The sequence below is a fragment of the Amblyomma americanum genome, chromosome 4 (assembly GCF_052857255.1).
Source record: "Amblyomma americanum isolate KBUSLIRL-KWMA chromosome 4, ASM5285725v1, whole genome shotgun sequence".
Lineage (NCBI taxonomy): Eukaryota > Metazoa > Arthropoda > Arachnida > Ixodida > Ixodidae > Amblyomma > Amblyomma americanum.
Window position 1 is genome coordinate 64,774,626 of NC_135500.1, and position 12,254 is coordinate 64,786,879.

General features: G+C 49.0%; 1 protein-coding gene across 1 annotated transcript; it reads left to right on the plus strand.

Annotated features, from left to right (window-relative positions):
• The first annotated feature begins 5,291 nt into the window (after nt 1–5,291).
• On the plus strand, nt 5,292–10,060 carry LOC144130142 (uncharacterized). The gene is made up of 2 exons (XM_077664154.1): nt 5,292–5,620; nt 8,414–10,060. The coding sequence occupies exons 1-2, from the start codon at nt 5,330–5,332 to the stop codon at nt 9,509–9,511; spliced, it is 1,389 nt and encodes a 462-aa protein (XP_077520280.1). The 5' UTR covers nt 5,292–5,329; the 3' UTR covers nt 9,512–10,060.
• The last annotated feature ends 2,194 nt before the right edge of the window (nt 10,061–12,254 follow it).

The following is a 12,254-nucleotide window of genomic DNA, read 5'->3' on the forward strand; positions in this document are numbered from 1 at the left end:
TGACCCTCCATGGGCGCGCAAAGCATCATGGGGCGATGAGCTGCTTGCTGCGGGACAGTAGGCTTTTTTCAGGAACATAGAGTGGCGTTACTGAGATGCCCCATTCCATATCCATGGCGCGCTCCGCGCAAACACAACTTCGGCGTGAAAGTAGTGTGCAAATGCAAAAGCCATAGTAGCGAAAACGCAACAGCAAACGATGCCAATAAAAGGTTTTTGTTTTCCGAAGTGCTCTGGAAAAACCTTTTAAGTTGCTGAAATGATAACATTTTTTTTCAAAAACATATTTATTTTTAAAAGTGCGCCTGTTAAGCACAAAATATTGGCTTTTGTGGTCTGCAATGCTTGGCCAATAGGAGAGCAAGCCATCGTTTATTTTGAGCAAACTTCGCGTTTACATGCTTTTCTGCTCGTTTATTGGAATTTATAGACATGACATTGAATGATAGCACATTCTTGATAATCGAACAGCGTTTTTTTGGCCAAAAGTTGTTCTGCAGTCGGTAGCTCTCCGCCACATGATGCTTAGAGCGCCCATGATGGTACGCATGGTCTCGAGTAAGCTTCATCCCAATGGGCACTGAAACTCGCTTAGACGTCCTGTAGACGTCCAGGACGTCCATGGGACATCCAAGGGAGTTTCAGTGCCCATTGGGATACAAACTCCCATAGGCGGGGCGCCAGCTTTCACTCTAGTTAATAGTGAGAAACTCTATGGTTCAGAGCGGCTCGCGATCGACTTCGGCAAGCTTTGGCCAATTCTTGACTTTACCTTGTGGTCTTTTTACGCCGGGCTTTTATTTCACAATCAGGAATGAAAATTAAAATAGAGAGTAAATATCTGCTTGTAAAATGTTGAAATTTGTAGTTTTTCGCATATAATCACTAGAAGGTATTTTTTTTTCAGTTCAATGCAGTAAATGATTCAAGTCGACTAGCAAGAAGCCGATAAGTGTAAACAAACATGACGGACCGAAATTAAAGAGCTCTAGTACTAGGGCACTATACAAAAGTCAATAGTTCGCGTTGTTCGAGGCTCGCAAGTTCACCTTTTTTTCATATATTAAGGTTTGATGCTTAGGCGCATGTGCTCACAGGCATGCATCTGGCGGGCGGTTTTGGTGGTAGCCGTGTCTGCGTAGATGTCAGTCGCGCACTACGCTTAAGTCTGGAGCAAGCTGTCAAAAAATGGCGCTAAGCATTGCTTCCGTGGCTGAAGTGGGGCAGAAAGGACATGCCAGTAGAGGCGCCTGTGATGTCCAGGATGCAGCACAGTGCCCACCCGAATTCCCAGTGCAACACCAAAAAAAGGCTTCTGCTTGGCAAGCATTCCCACAGCGGACGTGCCAAACACGAAGAGAGCGCGGCGCTTGTTTTCAATCAGTTGTGCTAGAGAATGCAATGCAGACACAATGCCATGTGCTGCTCTTGCAGCCTGCAATATGGACAAGTTTTTCGGCAGCAACTATGAGTTGCAAAGCACATGAAATAGACTAAAGATTACCGAGCTTCTATTAATAAGAGTTATCACTGGGCAGCTCGGTGTAATCCTCCCCGCCTCCCCGAACATTTAGACACTAAATATACCGCTTTATTGCCGACTAGGCGGAGTGCTTTCTCCATTCTGCCCGCATTTCAAAATCGGTCAGCAGAAGGACCCCCTCGTAAGCCCACCGGAGATCCGGATTCGGATGTCGGTTTTCGGATCTGCTTCGTTCTTCCTTTGGATGTCCGCTTTCGGACCTGCTTCGTTTTTCCTTCGGATGTCCGTTTTCGGATCTGCTTCGTTCTTCCTTTGGATGTCCGTTTTCGAATCTGCTTCGTCTTTCCTTCGGATGTCCGTTTTCGGATCTGCTTCGTTTTCCCTTTGGATGTCCGTTTTCGTATCTGCTTCGTTTGTCCTTCGGATGTTCGTTTTCGGATCTGCTTCGTTTTTCCTTCGGATGTCCGTTTTCCGATCTGCTTCGTTTTATCTTCGGATGTCCGTTTTCAGATCTGCTTCGTTTTTCCTTCGGATGTCCGTTTACGGATCTGCTTTGTTCTTCCTTTGGATGTCCGTTTTCGGATCTGCTTCGTTTTTCCTTCGGATGTCCGTTTTCGGATCTGCTTCGTTTTTCCTTTGGATGTCCGTTCTCGGATCTGCTTCGCTTTTCCTTCGGAGGTACGGACCTTAATTGGACGTCCATCGGACATTGTTGGCCGTCTGGAATGACAGGATGAAATGAAGTGACTCGAAGCGGCATCCACAGCAGCGAATATGATGGCATTGCGAGTCGGGAATCTCGCCACCGCTACCCTCTGCTTTCTCTTGTTTCCACCAGGCGCTCTGCCGCAGCCGGTACACATGGCAGGACACCCTAATTCTATAAAGTCTTGTTCCGCACAAACAACCGCTCCATACAGAGTGCGCCCTACGGTGATTTTATATCGAATCGTATGTTTTTTTCGCATTATATTCACTATTTTGTCACCGACGAACGGCTGACGTACGCAGAGAAGATTTACTTAGACGGGCTGGGATGCGCGAGGCAGCAGCGAGCTCGAAAACAGACGTCAAAAACAGCTACCACCTAGCATGCCCAAGACCTAGCGAAAAGATAAAGCTTACGCTTGTAGCGCAAGCAAAAAAATGCAGCGAGAGCTAAGGCGCAAGACATTGCCGACCGTCCCCCAGAGATGGGTAAGTGCCCTCATTTTTACTTTCCCTCTCTCACCCTCTTTTGAATCCATGGCTTTCTCTCACCCTCGTCCTCATTTTGAAAAGTTGTCCGACCCTCCCTCAGAGCGAGTAATTTGCTGGCCTTCCCTCACTAACAGTCGTTTCAAAACCCGAGTTATTTTTTTCTAGTCTGCAACTTCTGGCGATATTTCTGAGCAAAAACATATAAGACAAGCCCTCATGCCACTGATGGACGAGAGGCTAGATACTTATATTGGTGTGTGTGAGTTGCTTGAGGTAATACGTGAGATAAAACCGAGACAGTTACGACTTGAGCCCAAAAATATCACTCTGCCTTTACTTCCGGCACGCACTGCATGCACAGATATGCCCTGCACTTAGAGCATTTATTTGTTATGTATGCCAACAATCTTTAGAAAACAATGCAATAGCGTTTACCACGACAATTACAGTAAGTGCTAAGCACTGAATAGGCTCGGAACAAGACATTACCCGACGACATTGCGATAGCGCTCGCTCTCCTGAATTGCACTGCTTGTAATCTACCGCCATTTCGCTCTGTTTGCTGCATGCTGTCAGATGACGTTTCCACGCGCACGGATGGAAGATGATGAAGACCACGCTTTTCAAACTACAGCGTGAGAGACTGGCAGTTTTACACGCGTGAACACGGGTACTTGACGAAGACGACCACATTGCAAGCACAGGTCGAGAGCTTGGCAGTTCGTGCAGGCAGGATGATTTCTCCCAACTGACTGTTCATCTGAGGGAAGTTTATGAACCGGCCAACTTTAAGCCCGAGTGGCACGCCTTGGTGATGTGCTCAGCCTTTCCTCTCGTCTAGTGCTCTCTTGCTCTGTCTTTTTGCGATGTGTTTCGTGGCATTTCCTAAAAGCTTTATATAGGATTGGATAGGAATAAGTTTATTAAAATGCTGGGAACTGACGGTTTTACGCCTCATAATTTAGTTAATGTAAATTGAATATATCTTAAATGCAATTAATATCATGCCTCGAAAAAAGGTTGTGGCGATGGCGTAGTGGTCGGAGGCATCGGACAGCAGAACTGATTTTTTTTGGCGCCGGCGCAGGTTCATATCCCACTTTCATCATCATCATTTATTTTCCCTTAAAGACTCCAGTGGGGCATTACATAAGGGGGGAAGCTATGAAGTATTAAGAGCAAGGACGCGTCTGTCTGCAGAGAAGGTCGAACTGACCAAAACAGTCACCACGTGACCACACTCGATCACATGACAGCAGTGGGCGCGTAGCGCCTCAATTCATGCCGGTACTTTCGATCCGTCATACAGTATGTGCCAATACAGCGGCCATCAAAGTGCGACCGCTCCCGTGACCACCGTGACCACCGTTTGAATAAAAGTGCAATGTGGCGACTCACAAGTCGATTTAATCGGGTTGAATTACCTAATCACTATTTCGCGTAGTCACAATTAACTACGCACGCATCAGTACACGTCCTGATTACACCACAGCAAGCCAAAGATCACAACGCAGTCACCAGATACACCGTTACCCCGCTTAAGCCGATGAGCGTGGCCTATGGATAGCGTGTACGTCTCGTAATCCAAGGGTACCGAGTTCGAATCGTACTCGATTCTCCCAGTTTAGCTTTCACTGTAGCTGCTTTGCTTTGCATGCGTAAACGTTCTTACGACGTTTGCGACCAACGCAAGCATCGCTAGCACGAAGTTCCGCGCGTTGACGGAGCAGCATATAAGGAGTCTGATCGCACGAGGGTGTTCGAATTTCCCGCGCGAGGTCTTGTGGGTGTGATGTCACTTACCGGTCAATTAGGATAAAATACACAACCACGCCGCCGGACATCTTCGACGCCGGTTCTTATGCAACACGGGACCTGTAACGCTAATGATTAAAAAAAAAGGAATTGGCAGAGGTTTAACGTAGTTAAACATGGTATTAAGCGAAAGCTTCACAGCAATGGTTACTTGACGTTATCCACGCGACTGATCACATGGCCCCCTTCCCTTAACACTAGACTGAAAGATTACCCGAAGGTCATCGTAAGGGCAAAGTTGATGACCATGTGTTGCGACACCAAGATGCTCCACAAGGTTAGGCTGAAGGGCTTAGCTGTGGTGCGACTTCAAGACATTCATGACCTCTAACTCGGTGAAGGCCAAATTCAGCCACGCCAAGCGCGGCTCTACCTACCGTAGTGAAGTTTCGCTAAAAAAAATGCGTAAGAGCTGCTTCATATGTATACATGGGCTGCAGGCAGCCTGCCGGTAGTTGCGTGCATTCAAGACGCATCTCGTGCTCGAACAGCTCGGATCAAGGCGCATGGAACCGAGCATGGCTGCGACGGCTGGCTGCGCAGGCGGCGGACTTGGCGTTCTGTGGTTCTGCGTTTGGGGAATAATTCTGTGCAGCGCGTGCAACTGTGTCTCTTTTTTCCGAGATCACCTTCTCTGGCGGACGGCCCATGGCCTCCTAGCGGCGCGAACCTCATTGGCTCAGTAAAGTGACCACGTGACCGTGGACACGTGACGAGCGCGAAAAACCGCGTAGCCGCGTACGCGCCCAGTTCGTCGCCGGCTGCGTGGGTGTCGTGTCGCTTCAGGGCCGATGGTCGGTGTTTTTGCTTCCGGAGTGAACTTCGCGCGCCATGGCGGGAGCGGAGCGAGGAGCTCTGTATCGAGTGCGAGGCTTCGACAGCGGCCTCAATTGGCGACCGACGCGATTCGCCGACGACGTGTCTCAGTACCGCACATGCCACATGTGTCGTGTGCTTCCAAGAAGAACGGCGCTGTTGCCTTGTCAACATTCCTTGTGCGAGCCGTGTCATGGAAGCCTGCTCAAAGATGGCCGAGGAGCTTGTCCGATAGACGGGGAGGCATTCGAAGAGAACGAGTGTCACATGTTCGACGTGCCTGTTAGGAAAGTGGAGAACTTGAAGGTACGTGCGACGCTTTTGTGCTTTTGGTACACGCCGCCGAGGCAGTGCATAAGTTTTGCCCATGCTTAAGCAATCTGTTCCGTCTTGCGAGGGTAACCACTGTTGTTAGCGTCGGGGCATTTTCCTCGTTGGCGTTCCTTAACCCTCCTCACTGCACCGCCCCACCTCCTCTATTTTTCTCCTCGTCGTCTTGTCTCCCTCCTTATCTTATTTTCTTTCACAGCTCTTTCGCTCTTCGCTCCATTCCTCGCGCGACGCAGCTTTCCCGCCTTTTTCCCCCCGTTAACGAGTTTCTGCGCGCCCGTCGGCGTCTGCGTTCGCCAGCCCCGCCATTCTGACCCCACTGTTGCGTCGTGCAAAGAAAGCGACTGTGCACGTATTTACGCGCGGGGAGCACGAACTATTCGTGGTCCCTCATGTGCTGTGCTGTATTATGCACGCGAATTGCGCTTTTTTCGAGCAAAAGACGCGATTCTGCGAGCATCTCTACAGCCATAGATGGCCTCGCTGCTGCGTCGTGCAAAGAAAGCAATTAAATTTATTGCTCTGCTGTGACTACCGCAGCTGGCTCATTTTACGTTACTTATCCATTTTGTCTCGAGTGTCGATGTTGCGTGAGGCGCAACTACAGCCTCATGGAAGGTAATGCGCGCACAATATTTTGTTCTATGCGCATCCAGTACGAGCGGTCACTTGCTGATTACTCGTCATTGCTCATGGGAATATTGCTTATTAATAGAAGAGTTTCCAGGCGCCATAAAACATGCTTTACATTTAATCGCTAGTGTGTTGACTTCCCATGATGTTGGCGATGAGTGAAGTGGTCAAGCAGACATTCCCACAGAATCTTCCAGTTTTTTTTAAAGTGTACTTGAGCGATCGTTCATAGTGCGAAATTTTTCAGTTGAAGTGAAGGTCGAACGGCCGAGTGCTGTCGTTGTGGTTCATTTGCCGTTTATGTCAGGCCACGATGTCATCGCGGGCCCGTACTTTGTGATCCTGTTGCCGGTGTCTCAGTTCAACGTCGGGATCTTGCATACCATGATTCATTCCCTGTTGACGCTTCGCCGGCATGTGAATCCGGATCTTCACGTAGCTGTGGCTGTACAGTCTAGTGCGATTTGAAGGTTGTCCCGCGAGCGTCGACCATGAACACGAACAGCGCCATGGCCCAGAATCCTCCGCCGTGGCAAGGTTGGTGTCAGGCCAGTAGTACCTCTCGACAAGGCGACGTTCACGGCATTCTTCGGAGTACTGTAGTTAGAGTACTGTACTATCTTTTGTATCACTATAGCGAGCGCCCACTGCGGGGGATCAGTGGTTAAGGCGATTGGCTGCTGAACCCAAGGACGCGGCTCGGCTTTGATATCCTCCGGTGACCGTTGCAGCAGCCAGCCGTGCAAACCCTCTAATCAGGTCAGGCCACTGTTACCGTCTGAATTTGACAAATGGATGAGAGGGCTCGGGAAAGGGCTGCCTGCGAAGCGTGGATTGCGTCAGAGCCGGCGCTTACCAGGGGGGAGGGGGGGACGAGGAGGAGGAGGAGGATTCCGCCGGGCCAGCCTGGATGAATCATGCTGCAAGCCGCGACATGTTCGAGAGTCCGGGCTGCTTTGCGCAGTGGCGGGTGCGCGGCGCTGGTATCCAGTGCGTCCTGGGCTCATTTTTCCAAGGTTTTTCAGAGCTAGCGCTCTTGCTACGTATGTTTGTCGAGGACGCGTATATCTGCAATGAACATGAAATTAACCGAAACAGTTACCACGTGACCACACTTCACCACACAGGAACTGTGCCCGGAGCATGGCACATTCCTGCCCGGGGGGATTGACCTTTGTACAGCAGGGAATGCCAAGGAAGTATTTGCGAGAACCATTTGGTTGCACGCTATTTTTTGTCATCAAACGTAATCCCGGCCATGTGCTACAACATGTTGCTGGAAAGAAGAAACAAATCCAAAGTGGCCGTGCTCATCCCCGCACTATTCCTGTGATGAATGGCGTGCTTAAAAGCGCTAGTATTAGATGGGTCAGTGTGTGCAGAAATGGCGACCACCATCTCAGTAGCCAGCAGCTGGTTTGCCACCAGGCTATACAAACGAACTTAGTAACTGACACTACCTATACAAAATTAGTATACTACTTCTGATATAACGAATTTATGTGTGTCAACGGATATAGCGAACTTCCGTGTTTCAACAACGGATATAAAGAACTGCTGTGTGTATATGGATATAACGAACTGTTGTGTGTCAACAACTGATATAACGAATTGTGTGTCAAAACGGATATTACAAACATTTGGCTGGTAACGTACTAAGCGATCAACTGAGCGTCGTCGCCTAAGTGTTTTTTTATTCACCACGCTTTTCCCTGACCGAGGCGTTGAAGTGGGCGTTTCTCACGAGTCACTTTAAATTTTTCCCAGAAAAATTTGTACTATTGTTAAGAATTAAAGATGTCACTTTTTCTTTTTACAAATAAGTAAATTTAGGCGCATTAAGAATCCGGGCAACGATTAGGCGACTGTGCACAACCCTCTCTATTCAAATTGTCATGCAGGGCATTGCAATATTTTAAACCGTGGCACAAATTAGTTAAAACACCTATATTCGCATATGTATCTTATTCCTCAGTATCAGACTTCTGCTACAAAGCCTGCTCCAAAATGCATTCGGCCACTTCCAGCACCGAGTGCCCCGCAGAAGATGTTTTGTGTAGTTTAAAAAAATACACAAAAGGGGAGAGGGAAGCCTTCTTGTGCTCTAATCTAAACATTTCCATCTTTTCTTCCAAGGCACACTGCTGGAACGAAGACCGTGGCTGCAACTTCGTGGGCAACCTGCAAGCTGTACTGCAGCACTTCGAGGAACAATGCGGTTTCCATGAAGTCGCTTGTCCACGGTGTGGCGACGGCGTGCTGAACGGAGACCTGCCGCCCCGCTACGAGCCCGGATGCAGCCATGGGAAGCCTTTGGCGACACCAGACACAGATTCACGGCAAGGGAGCGCCGCTGCTCTTAGTGATGTCTCCGCCGAGCTCCAGGAAATCAAGGAGCACTTGAAGGAACCTTTTGAAGCGCATCACGCTCACGAAGGGGCGACTGTGCGGGCCATGGTGCTGGACCTTGGGACTGGCATCAACGAGCTCGTGCAACAGACTCCGAACGCCGAGTTGACGCAGGCCCTTGGCAAATTTTTGGCCACGTTCAATGAAGCCCGCCAAGCGCAGCAGAGCACATGTTCTTCCGCACAGCAGGAACACTGTGCGGCCGGAAGAAGCCCAGCTTCTGGAGAGTCGGAAGTACATGAGCCGTCAGTGCAACCGCGCCAGGAAAACACCCACGACCTTCAAAACTTGGAAGGCATTGTTGGCGGGGTTGTCGGCTGCCTGGAAGAGATTCTTCAGTGCGTACGCTTGCAGCTGGCGCCTTCGGGGAAGCCATTCGTCATTGTGGAGCAGGTGCTTAAATGTGTGCACAAGCCGAGCCCGTTAGACATGATGGAGAAAAGGAGGGCACATTTTATTCTCACTGTGCGTCACGCTAACAAACTCTCTAAGAACGGAGAGTTCGGTAGCTCTGTATCCGCTGAGGTGAGGGCGTGCCGCAGGAAGCAGGCGTGTTTCACGGTTCGGATTGGAACTCAGGGACAGTATTCACGTCTGGAAGTTGCGTTTATTTCGAGCGACTCGTGTGAAGCCCCCCATCTTGCAAAAGCTATCACAGTGCAGCTTAGGAAATGCGGATCTTATTATAACTTGCCGGAAGAATATGGGTTTTTCTCTGCTGCTCCCTGGCGCTTTCGGCAATTTTATGTCAACCCAACAGTGTGCCATTGGTGGCAAGCTGTAGTTCACGATGCGCTCGTCTTTGACGTCACAGTAGAGGAGTGATTAGTGGCTGTCAACTCTTCTATTTCTACGAATGCCTGATCCTTGACTTCTTCCATTTTAGCTTTTTTGAAGTATCTTACTCTTTTAGTTTAAGGTTTTAGAGGAGACCATTGCGCTGTGTGCAGGTGTGCCCACTGCGCTTGTTTTTTTTTTTTTTACAACGGGACATCTTTTGCTGAAAGATTCGGAATTTGCACTTGAGGATATCTGTATTTCCGAGACTTTTCCTTTTTGCAGCGCGAATGTTCGCGGAATATATAGGTATCGCATCAGCCCTCAACTTCAGTGGAAAGCTTTTCGTTCTTACGCGGTTTTACACCACCCAAGCAACACAATTAATCAGCCCAATATTCCAAATGGATGGTTTCACGCTTGCCCTTTGGACCGGCCTTTTCCTAAGCCTTTCCAACATCGGGCCGATTACCTGTGCTGCTTGGGCGGTCTTATGCTTTTCGGGCAGCTGTGAGTGCTGCGCAGCTAGAACGTCCAGATGAATGTGTACATCTCTTTGTTCTATTTTCCTCTAATAAAGCCTTGTTCAATGCTCTTTATAGTGTTTTTTTTTCCTCGCAGTGGGTGATTCCATGCTAAACGCATAAGAGTATGCTCTTCACTTTGCCGACTTATTTATAAATTTTGTGGAAGGGGGTTCATGCACCTGTGAACCTGGCGATAACAGTTCACAAACAGCTTAGCTGCCGCCAACATCAGCGCAGTTTACACAGCCAGGGATCTGCAGCCGCACGCCAGCATTTGGTCTTAACTTTTTGGTCTTCCATCGAGGCATCATCAGGCGTGTTCGTCATAGTTCACTACATTTGTGGCTTGTTATTGAATGGTCAGATGCAATGTCCTTTACGAACTCAGGGAGAAAAAAAATTCCCATCATCTGACAGCTCTGCATTTTCCCGACTAGTTTAGTAAAACCTTTTTTCCATTTATGCGCTCTAAATTTTCTACGAACAATCTGTATGAGTTGTACTTTTTAATCAAGCAGCACGTATTTGCCTGTTGGTAGTTTTTCGTTTGTTCTGTTTTAGTTCACAGCGCATGATTTTGAACTTTTAAGAAACTCGCACGAGAAATTGCTGGAATCCTAGATTTCAATTGGCTCGGCTTAATGTAGTACTTCAAAAGAGGGTTGAGAGTTACGCTGAAGCTAATGTTGAGAACACGAAGTGCATTGTTCTGCGCATTTGTACGGAAATCTCACCCTAAGTGCTCTGCAACAAACAATTCAGATGATAGCCAGTTTTACTGTAATTTCACTGCAATTTTTGTAGAGGTTTTTTCTTGTTTTGGTTTGAAGGAAACCTGAGTTGAGCGCCACAACACCGGTCATAGCCGGCGCCCGTACTGTAACTTCATTGCAAAACACGGCCTCGGCGTTTCGCGAACTGTTCCCATTCCGTGCACTCGGGTTTTCAGAGGTTGCTCGTCAGTTTTTGAGCGCTGCGGACACCGTCGCTTCTCGCGTGCTGTCTTTACAAGAACAGTGCTGTGCGAGGATGGAGTGAAGGGGCATCGACATCAGGGAATATACTCGTCTCGTGAGACTGCAGTCTCGCCGCCGCTACCCTCTGCTTTTTGTTCCCACCTGCCTCAGCCGCGGCACATACGGCAGGACGCCCCAATTCTATAATGTCTTGTTCCACACAAACTATCGCTCCATAAAGGGTGCGCCCTACCGTGATAAGGTGATTTTACATCGAATCTTATGTTTCTTCGCATTATATATGCACTATATTGTCGCCGACGAACGGCTGACGTACGCAGGGAAGATTCATTTAGACGTGCTGGGATGCTGAACGCAGCAGCGAGCTCGAGATCGGAAGACGTCAAAACAGCTAGCACCTAGCATGCCCAAGACTGCGACAAGATGGACGTTTAGGCTAGTAATGTCAAGAGAAAAATGCAGTGAGATCTAAGGTGCATACATCCCCGACCGTCCCCCAAAGGTGGGTAAATGCCCTCATTTTCACTTTCCCTCTCTCACCCTGTTTTGAATCAATGGCTCAACCTCGTCCTCATTTTGAAAAATTATCAGACACTCCCTCACTTCGAATAATTTGCTGGCCCTCCCTCACCCTCACTGGCAGGCGTTTTAGAGTTATTTTTGGTAGCCGGCAACTTCTGGCGATATTTCTCAGCAATCTCATCTAGAGCGGTCACATCTCTAGATTCTGCCGTCGTCGGGGCCAGTTTTCCCGCTCCCAGCGCCAATGGTCGAACCCTCGCCTGAGTTTCAATGCGACTGTTCATGACCGTGTCTTCACATCGTGTCAGCGCCCATCCAGTTACGCGCCACCACGGAACGACTCCCCTGCCTCTGACCGAAGTCTGACTCCACCTTCGCACCGCTCTCGCCGCTCGCCTTCCCCCCAACGTCGTTCCCCACCGTCCCCGGGAAACTAGCGTGTGCGGCCGATGGAGGTGCGGTCGCCGGATCATCGATAGTGCCAATTCCTCTGCCCATTGTTATGTTAAGGAACCGCCTTGAAGTTTTAGTGGACGGTATTTGCGTCATGGCTTTAGTGGACACTGGTGCCACGGTGTCAGTAATGAGTTCAACTTTCAAGAACCGTCTGGGTCGTAAAATAATGTTCGCTTGGGATCGTGCTGTTATATTCCGGGGTGTAGGGGGAGAATTATTGGTTCCGATTGGTATTTGTTTTGTGAATGTAGTGATCGCTGGCCACATGTTCCGAACTGAATTCACGGTGCTCCCTCGTTCTACGCATGA

Excerpts from the sequence above, each read along its gene's own strand:
- LOC144130142 (XM_077664154.1), top strand. The coding sequence starts at position 5,330 with ATGGCGGGAGCGGAGCGAGGAGCTCTGTATCGAGTGCGAGGCTTCGAC. Across the intron at positions 5,621-8,413 it reads GGAAAGTGGAGAACTTGAAG|GCACACTGCTGGAACGAAGA; the intron begins GTACGTGCGACG and ends TTTTCTTCCAAG.